Below are 27,530 nucleotides of genomic sequence, written 5' to 3'. Positions count from 1 at the left end.
CAAAAAACGGAATTAAATCGCGATCATTTCTGCCCAATTATTTTTTACAACTTTCGAAGTGGATTAATTCAGCAACTGTGCATCGTTGAACTTAATTCAATTTTTGATGATGAAACTCCATCAAGGGCAAGCGTCTAGCGATGGTAGATGAATTCAATTGATTGCTCCAAGATGAATTTCATGAAGTTGTTGTTCCGAAAACTATTGAGGCTGTGCGCAAACTGATATTGTAAGATCGTCAAGTGACCTAACGTGGTCTGATGTAGATTGGTCGATAGAAATGTTAAAAAATACGATAGCGGAGCTTAGAAACATGTCAAAGACATCGTTACAGGTGACGAATCGTGGATTCAGGCATATAAACCCGAAAATAAACAGGAAGCGACTGTATGAGTGATTCCAGATGAGTCCAATCAAATTTAAGTTGTTCGCACGAAGCACCTTCAAGCAAACGGTTGGAAAACCAGCCGCCGAACATGGATCACTCTTCACTACGCCAATGCGTGCTCTCACACAACGACTGAAACAGCTGCATTTTTTGATATCTCAAAATATCGTTCTATGTTTCATCTTCCATATAGTCCTAACTTGGCACCGAATGACTTCTTTTTGTTCTCGTACGTAATATTATACTAAAAGGTCAACGTTTTTCAACACCTGTAGAGGCGGTTGATGCGTTCAAAAGCCATGTTTACGAGATATCTCAATCAAAATGGCAAAAGTGCTTCGACAATTGGTTCAAATGTATGCAAAAGTGTACTGATCTTAATGGAGAATATTTCGGAAAATAATAAAGCAATTTTCGTTGATTAATATTTGTTTGTGTTCTCTAATCCCGAAATATAAAAGTCAAAAGGCAGTATTTAATCGATTCAGCTTGTCCCGCTGATCATTTATATATATTTCTTTTGTGTTCTCCGACGAGTTCTGAGAAATCTAATTTACTTTATTGAGGGTATAAAAGCGAAATATTATAAAAATTAAATAAACTTAAAAATAAATATTTCATTTTGATTAAAATTTCTATTTTACAAATTGTTAATAATTATAAATAATATTGATTAATATGTTTCCATAGGCGAATTTAAAAGTACTACTAATCCAAGCATTAATCATAAGTAATCAACTCATTGATGGAGGTTTAGAGACTAAAAATTCTAACAGAATATATTTTTAAGTTCCTCATTATTACACTGTGGCATGTTTGATGTTTAATAATTAAGCTATTTAGTTACAAAAAAATACTAATGGAAAACGCAGATTTGTGATTATATATATATAGATACATATACATATTTATACATCATCCACTTGAATCAAAATTTTAAATATTGCGGAAATAATTTGAACTTAATTTCATTCAAATCGATGGGCAGCAAATAAATTTCAACGAAAATATTAGAATTTCAATTAAAAGAATTGCTAATAAATGTGGTTGAAACACACAAAAAACGAACGCAAGAAAATCGAAAACACAACAACACAACCATTATTTGCACGAACTGGCCGGGTTCAAATGTGGTTGTGCTTCAAATGCAAACATTTTAATTACTTATTAAATCACACGCAAAACGATTTTAATGAATTTTATGTGGCAGCAGGAAAAACTGGAAACGGAGCGACGAATATTTCTTGGTGAATTGTCTGCATGCGTGTGCGTGTGTGAGTGAATTAGTGAGCGAAAAAATGGAGAACAAGGAATAAGGCAAACGAACGGCTGGCAAAACGTGATTCTGTGCACACAAACACATAAACTTGTATGTGCATAAATGTGTGTGTATTTGTGTGAGCCTTCTGCTAAAGCTCAATTTTACGTAATTTTGCTTGACAGTTGCTTCATTTGTATTTCTCGAGCACACACACTCATACAAACAGCCGTGTTAACTTCGAATTTTAGAATATTTTATACCAACAACACACACACACACAAATGCAAAAACACTGAAAGCAACCCTTATATTTTCCATATAAACGCGCGCACATACACACATACAACCACATATGAGCAAGTGAATAGTATTTTCCACTGGGGCGCAACACCTGTCCGTGAACGCGTCCAAAAGAGCGCCGGCGAGCGCAACAAACACGAACTCATTTGACTCTCACTGACGTATCGGCGCAGCCGATCGTTGCTGGCTAAACAAACAAAAAAACTTGTTTTTCGCCTGCGCTTGACGAGCCGGCAGGTTTTGGGCTTCAAACGCACCTACACAGCGGCAATTTATGGCAGCGTGCGCTACGTAGCCAACATGCGAGCGTTTAGTGCTAGCTAGCTGCTTGTCGTTGTTGTTGGCGTTAAAGATGCTCACTTTATTCTTCTTCGCCGATGATGCGTCTGATTTTGTCGCTGAAAAGTTAATGAATTGCTGCGTCGGCGTCGCTGTTGACTGCAGCGTCTGCGCTTGCGCACGAGCACACATTGGGCATATGCATGTGTTTGCTTGGGTGTGTTTGAGTGTGTGTGTGTGCGTTATTGGCGTGGCAGATCGCATTGTTATTTTTGTTAAAGATGTTGTTTCGCAGTTTGGGGCTTTTGCTGGATTTCGCAGTCTTCATTTATATTGGCAAGTAGCGCGACGAGCATCTTCAGTTCTCACAGATCGGTCCAAACGGTACGGTCTAGCAAAGTAAAGCTTTTTTCAAATTGTAATTTCCAGCATACATATTTTGTTGAAATTTAACACTTAATTTTTGTTTATTAAGAAAAGCATTTAACGGCAAAAATATAGTTTTATATAAAAATATATTTAACGAAAGTTTAAAAAGTTTTAAAATAACTGAAGTTTAAGAAACTTAAAAAAGTTTGAAATAAAACTCCAAAAAACACTTGTGCCCGCAACCACTTAAAGGATATTACAACAAACATTTGACAAATAACTGTGGCTTGCTGAATTCTAAAATGTATATATACATATATACAACAAAGACACTGTGTAACAAATGCAAATAACTTAAAGGACTAAAAGCAAATTCCAAAAATACATTTCAAACGCTTTCAAAGGATTAAGTGTTAAAATACAATAAATAAATGCTAAACGTGTTATTTGCCGTTGCTGTCATAATTAATTAACTAATTTTTTTTTCTTTTCTCTCTAAAGATTTTTTAATAGATCGCCTAGAACTTTTAGAAAAGTAATTTTCCTTGCTTAAAGCAAATCAAATTTTATATTTGCAAAAATGGCGCGTGCTGTACTATGCATGGTAAGTTTGAAAATTTATATTTTTGAATTTTTGAAAATTGAAAAAATCAAATATATACATATGTATTTCAAAAAAAGAAATAATATTTTTAAATTAGAAATTTTTTTATAAAAAATAGATATTAAGATTTCATTAATTTTAAAAATTAAATATTTTTTTTAAGAGAAAGGAAAAATTAGTTTTTTTATAGAAAGTTATAAATATTAAATATATAGTATGTATACATATATATATACACATATAATTTTTTTATTAAAAAAATTTTTATGTGCAAATTATTTTATTAAAAACATCAAAAATAATTAAAAATCTTTCTTTAATTTTAAAAATTAAATATTTTTTAAGAGAAAGGAAAAAATAGGTTTTTTTTATATAAACTTTTACATGAATAAATATATTTATATAGAAAATCTGTTTTTTTAAGTAAATAAAAAATAAATTACGTAAATACTAATATTAAATTAATTTTAATTATTTAAGATATAAGTTTATTAAAAAATTTAGTTTTCTAAAAAAAATAATTTTTTTTTAATTAATAAAAAAATAATTAATTTAAGTATTAAATTAAAAATGGTAAAATTAACTTTTTTTAATTATTTTAATTTTTGTTTTTAATTTAAAATGATAAAGTTCAATATATTTGTTTTAAGTAAAGGGAATAGTTATTATATTATATTAGTTGATTAAAAAATCAATATAAAATTTTTTCAAAATAAATAATTTTCTTTTTCCAAAATTAATAAAAAATAATTAATTAAAGTTAAGTATTAAATTAAAAAAGTAAAATTATTTTTTATTGATCATTTAATTTTCTTTTAGTAAATATTTAAAAATACACATCTAAATATATTAATTATTGAATTAATTAATTTATTATTATTTTATTTATAATCATTTATACTTATATGTATATATATCGTATATACATATGTATATGAATTTCAAGTTATGTTTCTGTTAGGTTTAGCCATATAGCTGAAGAAAAAAAATTATTTAAATAAAAATTTGGTATGTGATAGAATTTCTTCTGCAAACGAAATCAATTTTTATTGAATTTTATTAGAAAAATTTTTAAATATAAATTTTTTATCTCCGTGTAAAATATTTGAAGAGAAAAAAACATTTTAATTCGAAAAAATAAAGTTTTTTTATTGACAATTTCATTATTCTTTTTTGTATTAAAATAATTCAAAAAAAGAATTATAATTTATTTAAAACATACATATTTTTTCTAAACAAATTTACACTTTTCTATAAATTTAATTTTTTTTGTATGCCCGGATATGACTTAATTACAAGCAGAAGATCAAACTTGGGGCGAATACATTCCGAGTTGAATCTATTCGTATGCATGTAAATATGTACTACAAATATTTTTGTAAAAACATTATGCGCGTAACCGTTAATGCACACAATTCTACATACATGTATGTATGTACATATATTTTATGACCGTTGTTTTATTTTAAATACCTGACATTTAATGACTTTTACACGGCGCAACATTTTCTTTTTGTTTTGAGCATCATATTTGTACTAAACTTTTCGTATTTTGCGCCGAGTTAGGAAAACCATTAAATGCATTCTACCAATAGCTGTGCTCTAAGCTTGTAGCTTGTATACTTATTGCTTAAATCGCAAAATTCACCTTTAACCGCGCGGCTTTAACGGCTTGAGTACATTTCCCCACACTCGCGCATATGTTTGTACACATGAGTAATGTCCACAGGCTGTCAGCTCAGATTTAGCTTAGCTGTCGCCATGCGGAGCCTCAGTAAGTGTTTGATGTAGTTTTCGCTAAAACAAATATTATTTGTTTACATTCTAAAGTGAAAAACACAAAAATAAAACGAAATGTTATGACAGCGCCGTGGAGAGACAGCTTTTTGCAATATTTGAATATGAGTAATGGGGAAAGTTGTGATAATAATGTATTATGGTGGGAGTTTTTATAGCAATTGTATTTGCAGCATTTGTACTAGATTATGCAAGCTTTACTCTGCATACTCTCCTTCTCTCCTGTCTATATTTATAAGTACTCTTCCTTGCGCTCCCAATCCAGTTTATGCGGTTTTTTAATATCTTCTTTTTTAAACCACTTTTCTGCAAATCCAGCACACTTCTAACGCATTCACTTTTGTTAACTTTTTTAGCGACCATAGCGTTTAGTATCTAGCACCGTTATAAATCTGCCAACTCATTTCTAACGGTATACGCATACAAATTAACTTGTCTTCGCGAAATAAATGCGAATGCAAATTTTTGTTTGTCGTTAAAAGCTGGCGAGTATTTGCGTATAACTCTCATGCTCACAATGTTTCTGTTCTGGCAAAGAAAACAACAACATTCAAAATTATTCACTTCCACGCTGGTAAAACAAAACTTACGGCTAAAAGCCATTAAAAAGCGACTAAATAAATAAAATATGGAAAAAGCGAAAAAATAAAAAAAAGTTCTGTAGAAAAAATACGGAATAATTAAATGAAGGTCACACTTTGTGGCTTTCTTTTATAAACTGTCTCTTGCTCTGCAAGCTTCTAGAAGTCTAGAAATGCAATATTAACAATACCGGTTATATTGGTTATTGCTACTTTCTCACTTTTCCTTTTTATTGTGGTGGTGCTCTTGAGTCATTGTCAGAACTGCATGAATCAGCAAACGCTACTTGGGAGAAATGGTGTTTTTAAACAGCGATCTAACCTAAAATAAATCTACTAATTTGAGTAAGTGATTGGTTTCTTACAAGAAACGCTTCAAAAGGTTGTTAGTAGGTGGTTTGAGTTGTTTTTGGATTGCATGTCGTATAATAATAGAACTAAAATCACATTAAATCATTTAGCTTTGTCAAAATATTTCAGAAGATATAGGAAAACCTCGGTTTTTTTGTCTTAACACTTAAGGGATGTTCTTAAATTCGCTAAATTGTTTAAGATCGTTTCAATTTTGGAACTGACAATTTCATTACAATTATCTTAGCAAGCTAACATTTCTACTATGACACAATTATTAACAGCAATGAAACTAATCGCATGAAAATCTCACTGGCTTTCATATAACGGGTTCAAATTTGATAGGTTCCTACTGAAAAATATTTTTAAAAGGTTAGGACAAGAGCACCATATAAACTTATTTAATAATGGTTCACAGCTTTTTGCTGAAAGTGAGCTTGGTAGTTTGATCACAAACAGTTTTCGAACAACTCAAGTCACCCTTATGTTAATTTTTTTGCTTTAACGTTCGCCTTGACTGCCACACTAATCAGTTAGGAAGTGAGCTTGGAAGAACTGTCGAACCAATGACTTTATCGGTCTCACAGGCGTTAAAGCAAATTTTCTAAAATAAGTTTTTGTCAAACATTTCAACTACCAACGTCAAACACGTATTATACGAAACTAAAAAGCAGTTACCATTATTTTGAAATTTATTAGGACCAAATTAAATATTTTCAAATTTAAATTTCATATTATTTACCACATTCAAATTTGCAAATGAGCGACTATAAATACAACGATTTGTAAATAGGAAATGTTGCTTCAACAAATTTGCATTTTTCATTCATAGCCAGCCCAATGTTGCTTTTTTTGAGCGCTCGGCCAAAAAAACTAAAAAAAGAGGAGGCAGAAATATTTTTTTCTTGTGGCCCAAACTAAAGTATGCCAAAATGATAAATGAAATGCGTTGGCCTTTTATCTCACGATTTTCGTTTGTTTGTCGTTTTATTATTTTATATAATACACGCTGCAAAACACCGTCAGTTGGAGTGGTTTTTGGCGTGGTTTCGACGTGACACGCGGGTTACTTTGCAATGACAGCTACAAAATCAGACAGCTTGCGTGCGCTTTGTCACAACTTTTTTTTGGCATGATAAACAATTAAGGAAATATTTTGGCGCTTTTTTAAATATTTCGTATTAATTTTTTATTTTTATTTTTTTATTTTTTATTATTGATTTATTTTTTTTATATTATTATTGATTTTTTTTAGTTTTTATATTTTTCCCATTACTTTTAAATCGTAAACATAGCGTATTTTGCATTTTAATGCTTCATCTGCAACTGTTGCTTGCTTACCTTCGTTTTTTTTGCAGTTTTTGATACATAATTAATGAATTGAGCAGCAGACGCATTTTTGCTTACAGCTTGCACACGTCATTCTCCAAAGCAAATAATTTAATATGGACTGTAAGCATGGCTAAGTAGTATGTTGTAGCTCCTCCGGGAAGCGGTACAAAATGTCCGAATTGTGCCAGCGCTCTTTGTTTATTTTCGCTTTTTTACAATATTTGTATTTCGGTCAACGCTTTGCTAGCGGGTCTTCAACCCGAAATTCCTATGAAGAATATAATAATTATGCGAATGGATTTTCGTTGCTTTTTTATTCGCAAATATTATTTGCGTTTTTTTGTGCAGAAAAATATTTATCTTCAATTTTACAGTTGTTATTGATGACCTTCCTTGCTTAACATATTCTAAGGTGTATATAACTATTTTGCCAATCAATTTGCACCATGTCCGTGTGTTATGAAGTGTTTTTGGCACCTTGGTTGTGCCAGTGTTTATCAAGCAAAGGTTAGTGCCGCCAATCACTACAACAACTACAAGGAAACCAATTTGACAGCATTTTACATGGTCAATGAGCCATGTGCAGAAGAGGTATAGGTTTTTTAGTGGATTTAATCGATATGTGTGGTTATAAATTTTTGAATTCAATGTTAGAAAATATATATACGCCATTGCGAATTTTTAAATTAAGTAATTTTGGATTAAAAATAAATTATTTTTTTTTTTAATTATAATTCGTTAAAAAAAAAAATTATTTAATTTTTTTCCTAAAATTTTTATTCGTTGAAAAGTAATTATTTCATTTGTTACTAAAATTTTTAAATTAAAAAATATTTTCTGATCTTCTATCGTAAATTTTTTAATTCGAAAATGTTGAATTAAAAATTATCTATTAAATTTTCTTTTATAAATTTTTTATCCGCTGAAAAATAGCTTTTTTGTTTGTTACTCCAGTGTTTTAATTCATACATTTTCTCAATTTTCAATTTTTAAACTCAAAATCAGAATTAAAAGTTTTATTTTTAACACATGAATAAAAAAATGTAACCCAAATGTAAGTGGAATTAATTTTTCAATGCATAATTTGCAAACCTGCCTATAATCAATTGAAAAAAATAAAATTCAAAACTTGATATTTGTTTTAATTGCAAATAAATTTTTTTAAAGACTCATACAAAATTAAGTTTTACTCAATATTTCAAATTAACAGTAATTTTAAAATCCCACAAATCATATCTTTTGAATCAACCAAAATTGCAATGTTGCCAAAATTCTTGTTGCTTCTTGCCGAATTTCGCAAAAATATTTTTGGCCTCATGACACAATAGTTTAATGTATGAATCAATGAAAGCGCTATCTACTCCACAAATTTAAAAGCGTGTACGTAACTTTACTTGTTATTTTCAAATCCAAACGAAGAAATAAAATCGAAAAAAAAATTAAAAAAATAAAATAGCAAAAAAAGCGAAAAAATTTCGCAAAAAAATAAAATCGCCAAAAAAATATTTGCGAAAATTATAAAGTAAGCATTTCAAGGTTGTGCTTTTGCGCTAAATATTTTCTATGTGTTTACATGTTTTATACGGTTACGCATACAGTTAGTATCGCTGTTATATTGAAGACCGCTCACGCTCTAACACAACACACACACAAACAAGATGGATATGTTAATTAAATTTGTTTGATCTTGCGTCTACTGATTACTCTTATTTTTTGTCTGCATTGCTCATCCATTAGGCTGGGTATTCACATATAAACTGCACTTATTTTTCACTAAGGTGTCAATGGTTTTGATTGTCGATTTAATTGCGTGTGTTTGCAAGGGGGTGACTAAATAAATTGCACATTTCAAAGCGTTTTACTTAACAAACTGCGCTTGTAAGCCATTTGCTGCCGCTAAGCCACGCTACAGCCTGTTGACCAAAAACTAAAACCGTTTGATTGATTGCATGTGAGGATTGCTGCTTCAATTTGCCAATCAATCAGTGCGATTCTTATCACTATTGCAAGGGGTAAATGAAATAAATTGGTATTAAAAAGGTTGTTTGCCGTTGATTGAGTGAATTATTCGAAAATGTTTTGCAGCATTTTGATGTTTACGTGAGTTAAGATTATTTTATGGGTTTTAAGTCAAATTCTGTTTTATTAACTTGTTTTTAGATACGTTACTCGAAGCTTTTTGTAAGGATTTAGATATATAGTTTTTTGATTAAGCAATAATATTATCGAAATATGGGGTAAATTCGTTTAAAAGTCAATTTCTATATTCCATATTCTATATTCTATATTCTGTATTTTATATTTTCTATATTCTATATTTTATATTCTATATTCTATATTCTATATTCTATATTCTATATTCTATATTCTATATTCTATATTCTATATTCTATATTCTATATTCTATATTCTATATTCTATATTCTATATTCTATATTCTATATTCTATATTCTATATTCTATATTCTATATTCTATATTCTATATTCTATATTCTATATTCTATATTCTATATTCTATATTCTATATTCTATATTCTATATTCTATATTCTATGTTCTATATTCCATATTCTATATTCGAATATATTTGAATCTAAAGTGATTTTTTTTCTATGATTTCATTTAATTTTTTTTACTGTGAACAATCATTAATTTCTGCTCGCTGAATTCTATCAGAACTTTTTACCTAAAAACTGCTTATGACGAATCCAAGTTGGCTCTTTAGACAAGTAAAACAATCTTGTTTCCATAATTACCTACAAAAATATGAAAATAAATATCTGAAATTACGAGGAAAAGTAAATCAAGCTTGCCAATCTTAAGTGACCATCTGAAGGGCCGGCATAGTAAGCAGTATCACGTGCGTAGAAACTTTGCTATGCTAAGTGTGTTACAGATATACATACATGTAAATATATTCTTTAAAGAACGCTTCCATGACATTATAAATAATATTAAAAATAAGAAACCAGCAAAAAATAAGAAATTTCGTAGACCAAAGTCGGCACTTTAAGCCATGAATATGTATGTATATAGATATGAATGTATATATGTACGTATATATGAGTCTGATGTCCACAAGCAACGCTGTCTTTAATTCAGCCAAAGTCAAGACACTACTACGCTTCAAAATTTACTCATAGTTATTCATTTTGTAGTTGTTGTTGTCGTTTTGCTACGCATTGTGCACGCAGCTGATAATGCAAATATGATAATAACGCTGCTAGACTGACGACAGTGTCAGGCCTGCTATTTATGCAAGAGCTACTAAAAGCGCTGCTATTGTTGTTGTTGTTGCTGCGCTATCATGCTTTGCCTACTGCAGCACTTTAGTAGCGTAGAGCGACCGTTGCTGACTAATACCCGCGAAAATGTAGAAAATATTTTTTTTTGTTTTTTTCGTTGTAATGTTCTTAAGCTGCCGCTTCTGGAGCGCCATTTACGCATAACAATTAACGTCACACAGCTTAACGTTAAGTGCAGATATGAAATTACAAGAAATCATGACAAATGGCAGCAAATGGAGAAACCGTAAGACGTGAAGCAGTCCAAAAAACACAAAAAAAATCTTTAAATGCGTAAAAAAGCTGGTCTCCAGGCCGCAGATGGCTATCAGCGCTGTTGCGGCTGACTGCATAATTAATTGTTTGTTTGTATGAATGCGTGTGGGTGTGCGCGTGCAAACGTGAGTTGGCAAACAAACGCAAATTTAAATGCCCCACAGTCGTCGCGTTGTTTGTGGCTGCCGTTGTGGGTGCCTCATCCCACATTTCCGATTCAACACGCACTCGCAGACTGTTCGCGTCTGTTTTTATTTAAATTGATACGGATTTTTATTTTGCATTGCGTCTATTTTTGCGCCACTTTTTACACTTCCGCCTGTTGCGGTCCTTTTTTCTGTTACATTTACCACCCCAGCACTTTTTCTATAACGGAGTTTTTAGGAATTTCCTCCACACCAAACAAACGGTGCTTATACACACACACTTTATTGTAACACACTGTTGGCTGTGTAAGCAAAAAACCAACGAAAGGTCAAACGCCTGCGTGCGTGCGTGCCACGAAGCGTGTAACCAACTGCTGTTGTTTATGTCTTGTTGTTAACGGTATGTTGTAAAATTTAGGTAGTTTCGCTTGTACACTTCATTTTTGGCAAATTTTCGGCAACACATACTCGGCTGCTAGTCGCGGTGGCAGATGCTTATCGCTGTTTAATAAATTCTCTTAAAGAGTTGAGATAAAATTGAGTGAAATATGAAAAACTCGTTGTCTGCAAGCGCTTGAAATTTATTTATACACACATATATTTTACATTTTTTATTACGTATTGCCAAGTAACAGTTATAACTGTATTTAAGAATGTGCCCACACAACAAGTGAATACAGTTATATCAATAAAATTATACAATAATTGTAAGCTGCTTGCCACTTAATCAATTCAGCGCTTTGTAAGCATGCTGTACAGCTGACTGGCCGGCAGGTGTAATTTACTGTTAATCCACTACTGTTCATTGCATACATTTGTAACAATTTGCACATTGCAATAATTTATTTGACAGTTTGCTGAACGCTCAATATAACGGTAATCACTTTTAATTTATGGCTAAATTGAGTGTGAGCAGCAAATTGCGTAGTGTGTATAGGGTTGTAGTTACATCATTACTGCTGATTGAAAAATCACTCAATATAACGGTACTTGCGATTAATTTATGACTGAATAGAGAGCAAGCTGGAAATTGCATAGTGTGGACAGGGCTTTATATTAAGTTATTGCTGATTGACAAATCACTCAATATAACGGGGCTTACGTTTAATTTATGACTGAGTAGAGAAGAAGCGGAAATTGCATAGTGTGGGCAGGGCTTTATATTAGATTATTGATGATTGAGAGTTCACTCAATATAACGGGACTTGCGATTAATTTATGACTGAATAGAGAGCAAGCAGTGAATTTCTTGGTGTGGACGGGGCATGTAAAGTACTTGAGTGATGTTCTTAATAGCTTCATCTAGTTCTTGATCAATTTATTGAACTTAGATATAAAATATTGCTAATTATTAAAGATTATATCAAAACCGCGTAAATTTTTTTTTTTAATTTACTACACTCAGCACAACTATTGGTCTACTGGCTTATAATTTACTATTTTCGGCCGTCATTTAATATTTTTACACCGTATAGTCGCACGAAATGTAAATAAATACACACAAACATTAACTACTTCAATTAACACTCAAAAATGTAAGCAGCATCTATTTGCTCTTCCGAAGATGTTGCTGTAACGCAAGGTAACTCTTTTGCCATTATCAACAAGATACTTGGGCGCAAGGTGTGTAAATTGGTTAGTCAGCGCTAACTGCTACATTTCATAATATTTTCAGCTGATTAGGATATTTTTTTTTTAATTTTTAATGTGCAACATAACTTTAATTTCAAAAATGTATGTAACAGACTAATGGAATTACCTTTATTTGGCCAAAAATATGCACAAAGAAATCTGTTGGAAATTTGGTGTTTTCTTCAATAAATTTCCAATTTCAAACTTAGAAATAACAGTTAATAGAAACAACTGTTACTAAACTGTACTTATTTCAAATGATATATATTTATCTTAATTAAATTTTCAATTCGCAAAACCAAAAAAAATTGCACTACTTAAATATAACCAAAACTATACCTAAAAGTTGTACAGACTACTCTTAGCCTTGCTGCACAGAATAATTACTTTTTATAAAATTTAAGCACATTTCTACTCCCAAAAGGTATTTATTACAATACCTAAAACTATAACTAAAACTATACCTAAAAGTCGTATAGCATAACCAAAACTATACCCAAAAGCATTACTTTACTACACAGAATATTTACTTTTTATAAAAAATAAATAAATTTCAATGCACAAAAGTACTTTTATTGCACTACCTAACTGTACCTAAAAGGCTTACAGCCTAACCAAAACTATACCCAAATGTCTTACAGCCTTCCCTAAGCCTTACTACACAGAATCCCATGTCACACCGCTCTGTGTAAAACGAATTAATTAATATATAAAAAGCAAATTTACAAAAAATAGTTTAATAAAAACACATGTAAGCTCCGGCATTCACACAATTTTTTGCCAATTTTTTCCCACAGCACTAAATATATTAGCAATTCAAATGCCGTTAGAGTTTTTAACATCTTTTAAACAAACAGTTACATATGTATGTATGTTATGCACATTTTCTGCCTTATTTGCAAGCGCTATCAGCTGCGTTGTGTTTCCGTCTATAACTGCAGACGCCAAAAATAATTAATAATGAATGACACATAACCTAAAAAAATATGAATTCTTTGTGATATGTAAATGGGCGATTTGAACTATTTTTGCGGCATAAATGGGTTATAACGTTTGCGTTTCCCAGCTATGGCAATATAATAGCGCTTACTGAAGAACTTTGCTTTCTGTGTCGAAAGTTGTGCTTTGCTGGCTGCTTGCGGTGAAAGCTTATTTATTAATGAAGTGGAAATGCAATAATTTAGGTTTCTATTCATTAAAAGAATGTCTAGTTTTGAATAATGAATTATAATAAATTGGGTTAGGTATAGAAATAGTTCTTGCGTCATCAGCGGAGAGGCAGTGGCTGGTGTAAAATGAGCTATACAGGTTTTTTAAAGAAAGAGGGGACTAATAAATTTTTGAAGCTTTTGAAATATTACAGTTCCAATTATGGAGGCTTTTTCGGTTTTTATGAAAGAGGATTTGCAGTTGGGATTTATTATGAAAGCTTGGAGGGAATTTGGTATGAAATTTCGTTAATTTTTTGATTTTTGGTGCTAGAGAAGGCAGTGTTGGATTTGAAGGTTACTATGAAAACTTTAAGAGAATTTTGTGTAAAATTTTTGGTTCTAGCAAAGGCAGAGTTGTATTCGGTGGACATTATGAACGCTTTAAGGGGATTTGGTGTGACATTTTGTTAATTTTGAAATCAATTAGATCATTAATAAACCAAATTTTTGTACTTTGTAGGCTTTTGATATTAAAATTAGAGATTTAAGACTAAAAAAAGTCTACAAAAAGAAGATTCTAAAAAATCTTAAAATTTTCATACTCCGCGTGCTTTCTTTATTAAAATCGCACCCATACACACACATATGTAATACTTAACTCACCAAAAATTCCTTGACTTTTATCACTTTGATTGGCGTTATGACGACATTGCAGATTCCTTATGCGTTAGCATTCATTGTCTACGACATTGCCATTGGCCTTAATGGTACCAAAGACAATGCTTAATAATGAAAACCACTAATACTGAATATAAAAAAGTAAAAGTGTCAATGCTAATCGCTGCCTGAAACACGCAAACTTAAATCCAGTGAGCAATAATCAATAACTTCTATTCAACTCTAGTCACATTAAGCCGTAAACAAGAAGCAACAATGGCGAGGAAGAATAAAACAGAATTAAAAAAAGATAAATAAAGTATAAAATAAAGTATGAATAGAAGAATTAATAAAACAAAAATATTATGCTAAGAAGAAGTCTACGCAGCTTCGACAAACAACTCCATAAGACACCACTGCTGCGCAAAGAAACCAATAAAATTGTTGAAAAGCAGATATTCAAATGTCAGCAGCTTATTAAGTTGACCAACAGCTTTTTAGCAAACATAAATATTCAAACATAAATATTAGATATAGTTGCGTTTTAAGCAAAAGAAGAAAAATATTTAACTAAATAGAAAAAAAAGAAATAGAAAAAAACCAAACCAGCTACATATTTGCCAATCGCCTGAAGCGTGATGAGCCGCGTTAGCAGCAGCCAAATGCCAATAAACGCGACTTCTGCGCATTGGACCTGTGTCATTTAGGCCTCTTTTTCTGATTTCCTGCAGCGCTAGGCAGAAAGCGAGCGACAGGCAGCGTGTTTACACAAAATTACCAGTTTCACTTTCAAACCCAATTCAGGTATTGATACGCAAACAAGCAGCAGCACTGCGGATTACATTAGCAATTGGCTGCTGAAGATCACGCACACAAACATAAACTGTTTAATTTTTAGTTAAATGCTATTTGATCATCACTCCATCACTTGACTGGCCACGCAGCGCTTGCGCACATATCTGCACCGTTAACACTGTGTACCACCAGCAGCTTGCATGTGTTGGTGAAGGTCGCAGTTTGGACTGCTAATAATGCCGTTGATATTATTTTTATTACTTTTTTGTTTCTAAGTGAGCGCTGCTATTTTGTTTCCACATTTTATTTTCTAATTTTTTCTTTGGCTTGCGCTCCCGCCTCTTGCATACGGTATTTGCATTCGGACTTTCTCGCAGCGAGCCAAAAATTGTGGATGACATCAGCTGCTCGAAAAAGCTGAATTAGTTAGTCAAACGGTTTGTGCTCAATAGGCGAATTAAATTTCGCTACAATACATTCGCACATGTGTGTGTGTGTGTCGGTGCGCGTGTGTAGCGGCTGACCAGGTGGGTTGTTGGGATTTTTGTGTATTTTTTGGGCGTTGTATTTTGCGCGCTCAGCAGAAAAAGCATTCGAATGCTGTTTCGAATTAATTTTATTTTCTCCCTGGCACTGCGCTGAGCGCATACCAATTTAATTAAATAATTTAATATATATAAAATGGTTGAAAATAATTTATAAAATGTTGTGAAACTCGATTTTTATAATGATTTATTATGCATGCAAATTTTTGTGTGTGCATATATATAATTGAGCGTTATGTGCAGTTGGTTGTATTGTTTGTTTTGACATTTATCGAAAATCAAAATTTAATTTGCGTCAAAGCAAATATTTTGCGCTTTACTTGATGAAAGAAAAAAATGTTATTTTTTTAATATTTAGTAATAGCAACAGTCACAGCAGAGAAAAAAACAGCTAAGTTAATTTTGTAATATTTGAGGTTTCTATAAATACTCTAAAACTAATTGCTGAAAAGTGAAATTTAATGAAGTTGAAATTAATTAGAGGTAAAAATAGTTTACATTAAAATGTTTTCTGCCAAAAAAAAATTCTGAAAAATTTATTTAGCTATAACATTCTTATATTTAGAATGAATATAACTTATATACATATAATTTGAATTAAAAAAAAATATATGTGTTTTATATTTCGAACAAAATTTTTTTTTCATAATTTGAGAATTAAAAAAAAAATTATTTTTTATTTCGAATGAAAAAATTTTATTCATAATTTGAGTTTTCAAAAAACTATTTTTTTTATTTTTTTATGTAAAGGAGCACATTTGTAAGTAAGAATTTTTGCAGAAAGTCAAAATTTTTGATAAATTATAAATTAATTAATTATGTGTTACTTTTTACTTAATAATGATGGTATTTTGTTTTTGATTTTAAACGAAATAAAAATAAACTATATACATACATAATATTTCTTAATTTTCTTTTATTAAAAGCTGATTTATTAGAAGAAAAAATATTAAAAATAAAAAAAATAAAATTTAACAATAAAGAAACATATAAATTACATAAAAAATTATATTATTTAAGAATTCACAAATAAAAAATATTTTTTTTAAATTTTATGTACAGCAGTTTGTTTAAAACCAATAATTTTTGTAGTTATTTAAAATTTGTGAAGAAATATTAGTTATATATTTTTTTACTTAATAATGATGATATTTGTCTTTGCTTTGACGAAAATTATGCTCAAACTTTAGTTTTTAATTTTAAGCAATATTTTAGACGAAATAAATTAAACTATATAAATATTTCTTAGTTTTCCTTTATTAAAAGCTGATTTTTAACAATTAAAATATTATCTAAAAATTAATTAAAAAAAAAAATTTATTTACATTAAAATATTATATTATTTGAGAATTAAAAAAAAAAATTAATTTAAATTTTATGTACAGATTAAATAAAAAAAAATATTAAAAAAAAGTTATAAAATAACATATGCAACAATATTCTATTGTTTTTTTATTTTTATTAAATAAAAAAAAAACAAAATAAAATTTAATAAAAATTGAAAAAAAATAATAATTAATAATATTTTATTTTAATGCAAAATATTATATTTTGGCATTTTTCAAAAATTATTTTGAACTAAAGGTACTCATATGTTGCTTACTCACATGAGCGCTGATAGTCAAACTAATCAGCATTTACACTTTTTTGGCATTATAATATCAATTTACACGCTTCTATTTAAAACTAAAACAATTTTTGTTTATTTATTTCCTCATAGCCAATTAAGTACTTTATAATTTCAACCTCCTTTTGCCAAAAAGAATAATACCTTCACATCTATCAATCTTCATATAAACAAATTCATAAAAAAGCTTCCCACAAAAAATCACTTCCGGCAAATACAACACTGTATGCCATGTGTAAGAATTGCAGAACTTCTGCGTGCTAAATATATTTACCGCTTTCCTTAGTCAGCGCTGAGTTGCTTGCGAAATTTCGCAATTCAGCAGCCAATTAGCGCCATGCGATAGTAATTTTTCAATACACCGCATCCGGCATTGCAAGCTGATGAGCTAATTTTTATTTCATAACGCTGTTTAAAGTTGTGTTCCCACCAATTTTAGAAATATGTACCATTGAACTTTCCCAAATGTGTTTATGTAAATTACGTTAAGCTAACGCCTTTTACGAAATGACACTACGAAACTCGTTAAGTGATCGTAAATTTTCGTATTTTTTTATGAAACACAAGCTATACAGCTATACAGAAGATTTTTAAGGCACGATAGCGGGTGGGATGCGTTAAGTAAACACACATATACATATGTACATACATTCTTATAATAGCACCACAATTTACCGCTATAGTTTGAGGCAACTTGTCATCCCCACATTCTCAAATTTAATTACATAAATTCCTTACTCGTGACATTTTAACGGTTAGTGCGGGAAACACACCCGCTGGTGTGAGTCACATAGCCACTATGTTCTAGACATAGTTGCGCTTGTGGTAGTGGAACCGCAGTTTGTGCTTAACAGTATTTTTTATGCACTTAAAAATTTTATAATTATTTCCAAAGAGTTAGTTGACCCATAAATTACAACAAAATGTTCTCAAATAGCTTTTAGCAACAAACATACATACATATATCTGCCGTAAATTACTTTTAACCACTTAAGTGCTTTTGTATGTGTGCGTGTGATTACTAGTATTTGAATATGTAATGTGTATTTGCATATGTAATGCCTCATTAATTAATGCATTTGAAAATCCGTTTCAATATTTATTCTAGCGCTTGCAAACGCAATCACTTGCATGCATGTCTGTATGTGTTTTTATTTAGATTGAGCTGCCTTAGTTGTTATTGTTGCATTATTTGTGATTATTTGTTGATGCATGAAATTTTATGCAATGCACGCAGACATAACTTTGTCTGTGAAATATAAACAGATATTTTTGAATCTGAATTAAGCAGCGCCAGAGCAGCGGCCACAAACACACGCTTATGAACGTATGTACATGCATATGTGTAACAAAGTGTCTTTGCGTTTGTTTATTTTTCTTAGCGACATTTGGAGCTGTTGCTTTACACCTCTTGACTTTTGTTGATCTCATTTTTATGGGGATTTTTTTGAATTTTTTGTTTTGGGAAACACCAGATGAGTCTCGCATACATTTGTAGATTAGTATGTACATAGACCAGGGAAGATAAATTTTGAAAGTAAAAATAAAATCATAATAAGATAAAACCCATTGGAAACGAAAGCTAAATAACAAAACTGGAAGAAATAAAAATATACTTGTGTTTTGAGGTCGGGAAGAGAAAAAGTAGGTCCTCAACCACGCTTTAAAGGTTAAAACGGTTTCTCTCGATTTCCGGCAAAACTACCTGTCCTATAGTAAAAAGTTATATGGCAAAGTTATACGTAATGAAAAGATCTAAAACTTTTGGATCAACAACTTTTTCACATAATCTCTACATTTAAGTGAAAAAATCAAATATCTAACTACTTGGGTTTTTTGTTTTTATTTTGAACCAAAAAAAATTGTTTCACTAAATTTTTTGTAAACTTAGAATTCTATATGTCTGAAACGTACTTTTTTTATTTAAAATATTAAGCAGGAAACCTTATTTCGACTCAAAATCGAAAAACCTTAATTTTCAATCAAAAATTCTCACGTCAAAATATCAAATTTTTTTTATAAAGTCAGTAAGCTTTTACTTTCTAAGGTTATAAAAGGTTTATACATCGTTTTGGTAAATTTTCTCTGAAAATGTATAAAAATCCACCTTTTAAGCGTGCATTTTTTTTTTTTAATTAAATTTTCCAAAAATATAAGAAATTTTTTTTGAGATAGTGCGTGTTGAGATATCAATTTTTCTTTCCAATAATAAGGGAATAGTAGGAAATTAAGAAGCGGATGGCCTTACTATTAATATTAAGAGCTCATACTTGGAGGTCATTTCTTAAATTTCTTAATGTCTATCAACCAATTTTTAGAGTATGAAATAAAGAAATATTTGATCTAAGATTTATTTATTAATTTATACTTTTATTTATGAGCTTATACTTGAACAAAGCATATTAAGCGAAAAAAAATTTTTTGACCCCCCCTAATACATAGAAAATAAATATAACTAATTTTTAGTTTATAATTTTATTTATGAGCTCATACTTGAAGAGAGCAAATATATATAAAAAATATATTTTTTTTGACCCACCCTAATTATAGAAAATAAATGTAACTTATTTTTTGGTTGATAATTTTATTAATGAGCTCATACTTGAACAAAACATATGAATGGAAAAAAATTTTTTTTTTACCCACCCTAATATACATACATATGTATGTACATATGTACATATATAAAATAAATATAACTTATTTTTTAATGAGCTCATACTTGAAGAGACCATATAAAGTGAAAAGAAATTTTTTTCGGCCCACCCTAATATAGAGAAAATAAATATAACTTATTTTTTAATTCATAAATTAATTAAAGAGCTCGTACTTTGATAGACATTTTTTGAGCTATCTACAAGTTTTTTAGCCAAGAAAGTGAGAAAAGTTGTTTTTTTATTCACCCTATAAATAGAAAATAGATAAAATTTTTTCATAATTTTATTTATGATATTTCCTAAAATTAAATAAAATAAATATAATATTTATTATAATATTTAATATATTTTAAATAAATATAACGAAGTTATTTAAATTTATTATTATTTTGCAACTTTTTTATAATTTGTTTTTTCTTTAAATATATTTTTAATTAATTTTATTTTTTATTTAAGCTAATTTAAGAAAAAGTATTGGTTTTTAAATTATTGATAAATAAAATATTAAAATTTATTTACTCATTCAATTTCTGAAAATAAACTAATCGTATTCTCTTTTCTTTTCTCTTTCTAGGTGAGTGATTTTTTACTAAAAAAAAATACCAAAAATATTAATATTTGTAAAAACCCTACACGCAGGTATTTATTTAATATCATTTTCAGTTTAAACTAAAATTAAATACATAAATTCTGATAAATGCCTTTAAGCGCATTAAAATTAACCTTAAAATTGGCAGCTGCTATTGGCGTTTCAGGGGCGAGCCAGCAGCGCCAAGGCACGGCGATGAAGATAAACACAAATTAAAAAACAATATATACATACAAACATGCATTCATATATTTATACAAATACATACATATACATATATGTGCATGTAAGTAGTGCAATATTTATGAACTTTGTATGACAACAAATTTCACTTGCACGCTTTCATGGTCAAAATCGTTGCATAACCTGTTGCCAGCGCGGAAGAATTTGCCACAGTTTCGTTGAAACCGTAAGCAAGCAAATCCGTGTGCTGTCGGCGTTGTGGCGGCAGTAATATGAGACACGCATATTTTTTGTTGTTTTTCGTTGTTGTTGTCGGTGCACGAAGCTGGCGTGCGTGGTCGGCCGCGTCGCAGTGCACAGCATTTGCCATTGCGGCGGCAATGTCTCATTAAGGCCAAGCGGATAGCTGAACGCAGTTAATCTTCCAACAGCGCTGCAATGCAGTCGCAGGGCGTGGTGCGCTGTTGTGAAGTTTTCTGCTGCTTTTTGTGGTTTTTTGAAAAAAAAAATACTTTGGTGAATTCCGTAATTTTCCCTTAGTTCGCTCGGCCGCACTGCCTGCCCGCAAGCTATAATTTTGTAACTGTCAAGCGCGAGCAATTCGAAACGAAGTTAACAACCGGCAAACATGTGTACATATATATACTTACATGTATGTATGTATTGAATGTTTGTATGGCTGTTTGTTGCTGTAAATAAATTAAGTTTTCAGAAAAAATGCAATGCAGTGACCTTCGTTGAGGCGCTCTTCAACGCACACATTATTGACGCTTCAATTTCAACAAGCTGTGTAATTTCTTAGCGACTCCACGCTCAGCGCAGCCTCGAAAAACCGGCTGCCGAAGTGCGGGCGCATCTCGCGCTCATTTCGTGTCAGTCATTCAATTCTGTTTTTGAATCATTTGTTGGCGTCATGCATGTACGTACTATGTATTGGAGCTCTGGCGGCAAATTATTGAATGATTTTCTGATTGACAATTTCAAAATTTTGCCACTTTGTTTGCGGTGCGCTGAGGTGAAAGGCATAAATGTGAAATGAAATGCATGAATGTGGGCAAAATGCATTTATGTGCTTATTAAAATTCTATGCCTGTATTAGCATGCCAACTCTAATTATTTTAGAAGCTTTATGAGCGCATATTTGCTCTCATTTTGCGGTTAAAATGGGCATTAAAGCTGCTGTGGCTTCGCAATTCTCTTTTGCGGTTTCGCGACCACAAAATAATCAACTCTTGTGCGCATTAATTAAACGAAAATTATTTAAGCCAATTGTTGCGAGTTGTGGGAGTGAAATTTAAGCTAATAAAATTTTGAAAATTTCAGTGTTGGAAAGTAAATTTTTTCCACAAAATTTTTTTGCAGAAGAAATCATTTATTTTTATTTTTACTTGTGTACCTAATAGTACACTTTCTAATAAATGTTCGCACATATCTGCTATTAAGTAGTCGATTTATCGAAGCCAACAAAAATGCAGCAACAAAAATATCATCTATTTTCACATAATAAAATAAATTCACTGAATTTGTCTGTAATTTTTCAACAAATCAATCACGCACTGGGCGGGAAATTAACAAGCATTGTGCTCTTTGCTAATTTTGTATTCACTCTTGTGGTTATATATGTATGTGCATATGTACGTTGTTTGGCACACAATGCTTGGCAATCAGCGGCAATTAATCACAGCCTATTAGAATTGCTTCAAAATCGTGTTTTTGGTGCAAAAACTATTATTTGTGGCAGTGTTGAATTAGCCATCAAGCACATGATAGCAACACATAGTTAAAATTTTGCAAATTTTTGAAATTTTTGTGTGGCAGCTACTTGCAATGCCTCCATATGTGGCATAGTTATATGTCCATATATATGTAGTTTTTTAGGTTATGTGATATAATTATTTTTACTAAATTTTAGTGTGGTGCGGCGGTTTTGTAAGAGGATTCAAATGCCAGATAAATATTTTTCTGTTGTTTAGACATACATGCAAAATGAATTTGAGGCACAAAATGCAACAGAATTTTATATAGATTTTGCAGAGCATATATTTCATGTTGCCATATTATTTTAATTGGTTTAAAAATTAAATTTTGCAACTAAAAAATGTTGTTACCAAAATGTACACTTAAATTAAGAATAATATTTCAATTATAGTAAAAATGAAATTTATTAGCAAGTTTGAAATTTTTAATAAATTTTAATGAATTTTAAAATTTTTTTATTAACATTTTTTTTAACATTTTTTTAAAATTACTTTTTAGAAGAATAATAAAACAGAAATTTTATTAAAAAATTCAAGATTTTCATTTAATTGTAATATATATATTTTTTTATTTAATTTTGTTTTTTTCATAATTTTAAATTTTTTTAAATAATTTTCTTCGATGCAATTATAATAAAAATGAAATTGAAATAACAAATTCAAGTGATTTTTTGTTAAATTGTAATATATTTTCAATATTTTAATTTTTTTGATCATTTTATTATTATTCTTTTGTATTTGTAATGAAAATAAAATTGAAATAACAAATTGAAGAATTTCAAATTTTTTATTTAAATTTTTTTTTCAATATTTTTTTATATTTTTTTTATAATATTTGTTGCAATTATAATATATTTAAAAAAAATTATTTAATTTTTTTTCACAATTTTTTAATTTTTTTTTATAATATTTTTTTGCAATTATAATCTATTTAAAAAAAGTTATTTAATTTTATTAAATTTTATTTTTTATAATTTTTAAATTTTTTTATAAAAACTTGTGGAAAGCTTAAATAACTAAAAATTATGTTTTCAAAAATAATTTAAACCAATATTTATCTGCATGCCTTAATAACAAATTTAATAAAACTTACTAATTATTAACGAAAAAGAAAGCAAAGTTTTTAGCTTTTAAGCTTTTTTCTCATTAATACAAAAAAAAACAATAATTATAAAAATAAAAAAATCTAAATTGCAAAAAAAAAATTTCCAAACAAATTTTCACTAAAACTTACATATTAAAATAATTTCGAAATTATCAAATTTAAATATTAAACTAATTTTCGAAAATTTTTATGTAACAAAAATTTTATATTTTATTGAAAATTTAATGTAAAATATGGGTTTTAAATAAACTGTAACAGCTTTTTGATATAATTCTTCGTTATGCACAAGTTCTTTATTATTATTTTGATTGTGTTGATTTCTCGTTTTGACATTTCACTGGCAAAATATTTCAATATACTTTAAAAGTTCTTATGTAAAATACAAACTTTTTTCGCGGCAACAAATGCTCAAATAAACATCATTTCTAACGGGTTGTGCCAAATTTTTTTTGTTACTCTAAAATTGTTGACCTTTTATCTCAAAATTCCTATGGTCATAAAACTGGCATGGTGTAAATCTGGCATTACGCAATGCGTAATATATTTGAATGCACTAAAGTTAAGCGTATTGAAGAGATTTGTATTGAAAAGTTTTAAAAGCTTCAATATAAAGTTATGTTGTAAGCTACTATGATCAAAATTATGAGACAGTGTTGCCATTTTGCCATATAAGAAATATCTTAGAAACTAAAGAACTGACAAATTTGTCAACTCGAGAGCTAAACTGAATAAAAAAGTGCGTTCAAAGAATTCAATAAATACTTTCAGCAAGCAAAGTAGCTTGATTACTATGTTTTCTTACCACAGTTATTATAAATTTGCATATAATAAACTATAAAGACACCTTTTTTATATAAACAAATCTTATAGCTTACCTTGTCCGAAGCTTGTCAAACATTTTTATAATCCATTAGCTTGATTTATTTAACAAATTCGTCAAGTTCAATCCGTATCCTTCAGTGACGCTGTGCGCTATGTCAACACTGACAGCTTACTGTATTATTAAATTAATTTTTATTTATGATAAATGCAACTGCTGTCAATTTTTCGAAATAAAATACGAAACGCATAGATATCGGTTGCAGCCGCACCATATTTATAAGTTATTAAAATCTTCATTTTAATATAACGAAAGAAGAGAGTTAAGTATGCTGGTGTTTTGACAGCTCAAGGTGAACATTTGAAGCTTTCCGAAATATTACAAAACATTTCATGTGAAACAAAATGAGCAAGCCAGCCAGTTTACTGGCAATCAAGCAAGCAATGGATCATATACTACAGTGTATTAATCATACTGTGTGTGTGTGTGGCAACAGTAAAAATTTCGATATTAATATATATTTTATGAATATCATCGCACCGTGCTGTCTTCTGAATACCACTTTCAGTTTCTTATGTAGATTTTTCACCTAACGGCATTTGCCAGTCCAGTTCAATATATCAGCTGAACGCATCTCATGAATATAAGCTCACGGATGTACCGTGCCACGCGGCGATGTTCTCCACAGCAGCTTTGTTTGCTGACACATCACTACTGTCTGCCACTGTATTTGTCTTTAGACTAAGCGTGAATTGTTTGAAGTACAAAACAATGACGTTTATGATATTTATGGCTTTGAGCGCATATTAAAGTTATATTCAATTATACGTGGAGGTGACAAAACCACGCACACGAAGAGTATGAAGAGCATATTATAGGTGTATGGAAAGATTGGAAATCATAGATTTCATGGCGTCTTCATGCAAATATTTCTGACTTAAAGTAACTGTCGTAAAAGTGGTTATTAAATATTTTTCTTATGTGTCTGGCTATAATGCAAATAGTTAATTGCCTAGAACGCCGCATGATTTGCGACTAGCCAATCTAAAACATGCCAGCCGTTTGATATTTAAAGATGGTACATTAAAAAAAAAATAATAATAATAAAAAATATAAAAAATATAAAAAAATTAAAAAAAAATTTAACGGAAAGCCGCATGGCGCTCTCATTGTGGGAAAAAGTCGCGATAAAATCTCGACACAGTTTGCGCAAAAAGCCTCAAATCAAATCGAATCAACCCACTTTGCCTCAAGTACGCCCACATTGCCGACTGACATACTGACAGCTGTCAATTCTCGCGCTCTCTGCTGCAATTATTGGAGAGGCATGCTGCCAGCAAAGCAAAAAAATCCAATACATACTCACATATAATAATTAAATGCCTTTGAACGCATGCGCAATGTGATTCTTTGAAAATATCAGCAACATCATCATCAGCGCAGTAGCGCCTGCGTGTAGGCGCTGTCAGTGCGCCAGACTGAATGTCTAACTGTCTATCAAAAAGCATTTATGCTCACCATGCTGTCAGAGCGGCTGCTCAGCGGGAAAGCGTTTTTTTATTGTTTTTGTTGTTGTCAACTTTTGTGCACAAGCGCCCGTGCGCCTGTAATTAAAATTTATTGAATTCTTCAAAGTTTTTTATGTGTAAAAATAATGAGCACACATACAGGCACACGCGCTCGCCACATTAAAAATTACTCAACAACTTTGAAGCGTGTAAGACATGAGTTTACACTTCTCGTTCGCAAATATTTAATGCACACACGTACATATATATATATACAGACTTGTGCCGTGCTGTCATTACATGTTGTTGTTGCATAAGCATTAATGCGTTTACCATGCAAATTCTTGTAGTTGTGTGTGTTGTGTGTGTGCGCATCATTTGCTTGCTTGTATGTTTGCCGCACATTTTCGTCAATTTTTGTTTGCATTAACTGTTCTCACTGTCAAGTCGTCGACTACCACCTTTTCGGCTTTGTTGTAATTACATGCTCACTGCCTAATGTTGAATGTTCATTGGCTTCGACGCCCCAGACACAGGCCATGCCCGTTTGCTGCGTTGTTGTGTTGATGTGCTAATGTTTGCTTTCAATTTGTGCGCTCCAGCACATACAAATACATACAAAAATACTGTTAGCATAACTACACATATTATTTATGTATTTTATATGCAGCAAATAATGCGTGATTATGTTGAAAAATGGATTTTTTGACAGTCGTCTAATGTCAGTCGTTGGCAGAGAGGCAGTACACTTGTGCAGCAAACATGTGCACATACATATATGTATATCTGGGACAACCAGTTCAATAACTGCCTATATTTTGGTTTCTCACCATCGCATGTAACGGCCTCTCTCAGCTGGTGGCTACTTTTATGTCGTTTTTTCTAACCATTACAACACTTGTATTAGCATAAGTATGTTAGTGTATATGATTGCGTATGTGCTCATCATAATCGTAAAAACAAATATTAAATATTTCAATCAGCATGTGGAAAACCGGTCAAAAAAGTGCAGTCATGTTTATGTTAATTTGATTTGAACGCCTATTAAGCGTATGAAAACGACCTTGTCGAAAGCGCAGCGGTAAGGCTTAATGCAGAAAGATGCTGTGTGCATTAGTATTCATAGATTCACTCGAATTTGTGCGACTTTTGATGCGCTTAGAAATTCTAAATGCATAAAATTGTTTGATTCATGCATGTATGAATTATGTTTGAATGAATTACGTCCACACTAAAAATTAAAAGTCCAAAATATTTGTATTTTTCCTATAATTCTTTATTTTTCTTTTGTTTACTTTATTTTTTCTTTTCTACTTTATTCGAAACCTTAACTACTACCAACCGAGAAATTACTTATCTCTATATACTTTTTCTCATATCTTATCACAATTCTTAATTTTACTTATATACCCACTTTTAGTTCCACTTCAACTGCTCGGAACTTCTACTAAAACTCTAATTCCCTAATCCCTTATTTACATTTACTTCTATTTTCTTCTTTTTCTCTTTACTAAAATCTTCATCTTTTATCATTTC

The 27,530-nt window shown here is 30.3% G+C and overlaps 1 protein-coding gene across 1 annotated transcript in view; it reads left to right on the top strand.

The window, feature by feature from the left end:
- Window positions 1-2,563: 2,563 nt before the first annotated feature.
- LOC126762196 (mucin-2) overlaps window positions 2,564-27,530 on the top strand; it is a 45,281-nt gene continuing 20,314 nt past the window's right edge. Inside the window, exons 1-2 of the mRNA XM_050478756.1 lie at window positions 2,564-2,612; window positions 3,099-3,201. Coding sequence (XP_050334713.1) covers window positions 3,178-3,201 — 24 coding nt within the window. The 5' untranslated portion in view covers window positions 2,564-2,612; window positions 3,099-3,177. The remainder of the gene's footprint in view (window positions 2,613-3,098; window positions 3,202-27,530) is intronic.

Source organism: Bactrocera neohumeralis, chromosome 6 (assembly GCF_024586455.1).
Source record: "Bactrocera neohumeralis isolate Rockhampton chromosome 6, APGP_CSIRO_Bneo_wtdbg2-racon-allhic-juicebox.fasta_v2, whole genome shotgun sequence".
Lineage (NCBI taxonomy): Eukaryota > Metazoa > Arthropoda > Insecta > Diptera > Tephritidae > Bactrocera > Bactrocera neohumeralis.
The sequence above is the reverse complement of the archived record's forward strand: the minus strand, read 5'-3'. Positions and strand labels throughout refer to the sequence as shown.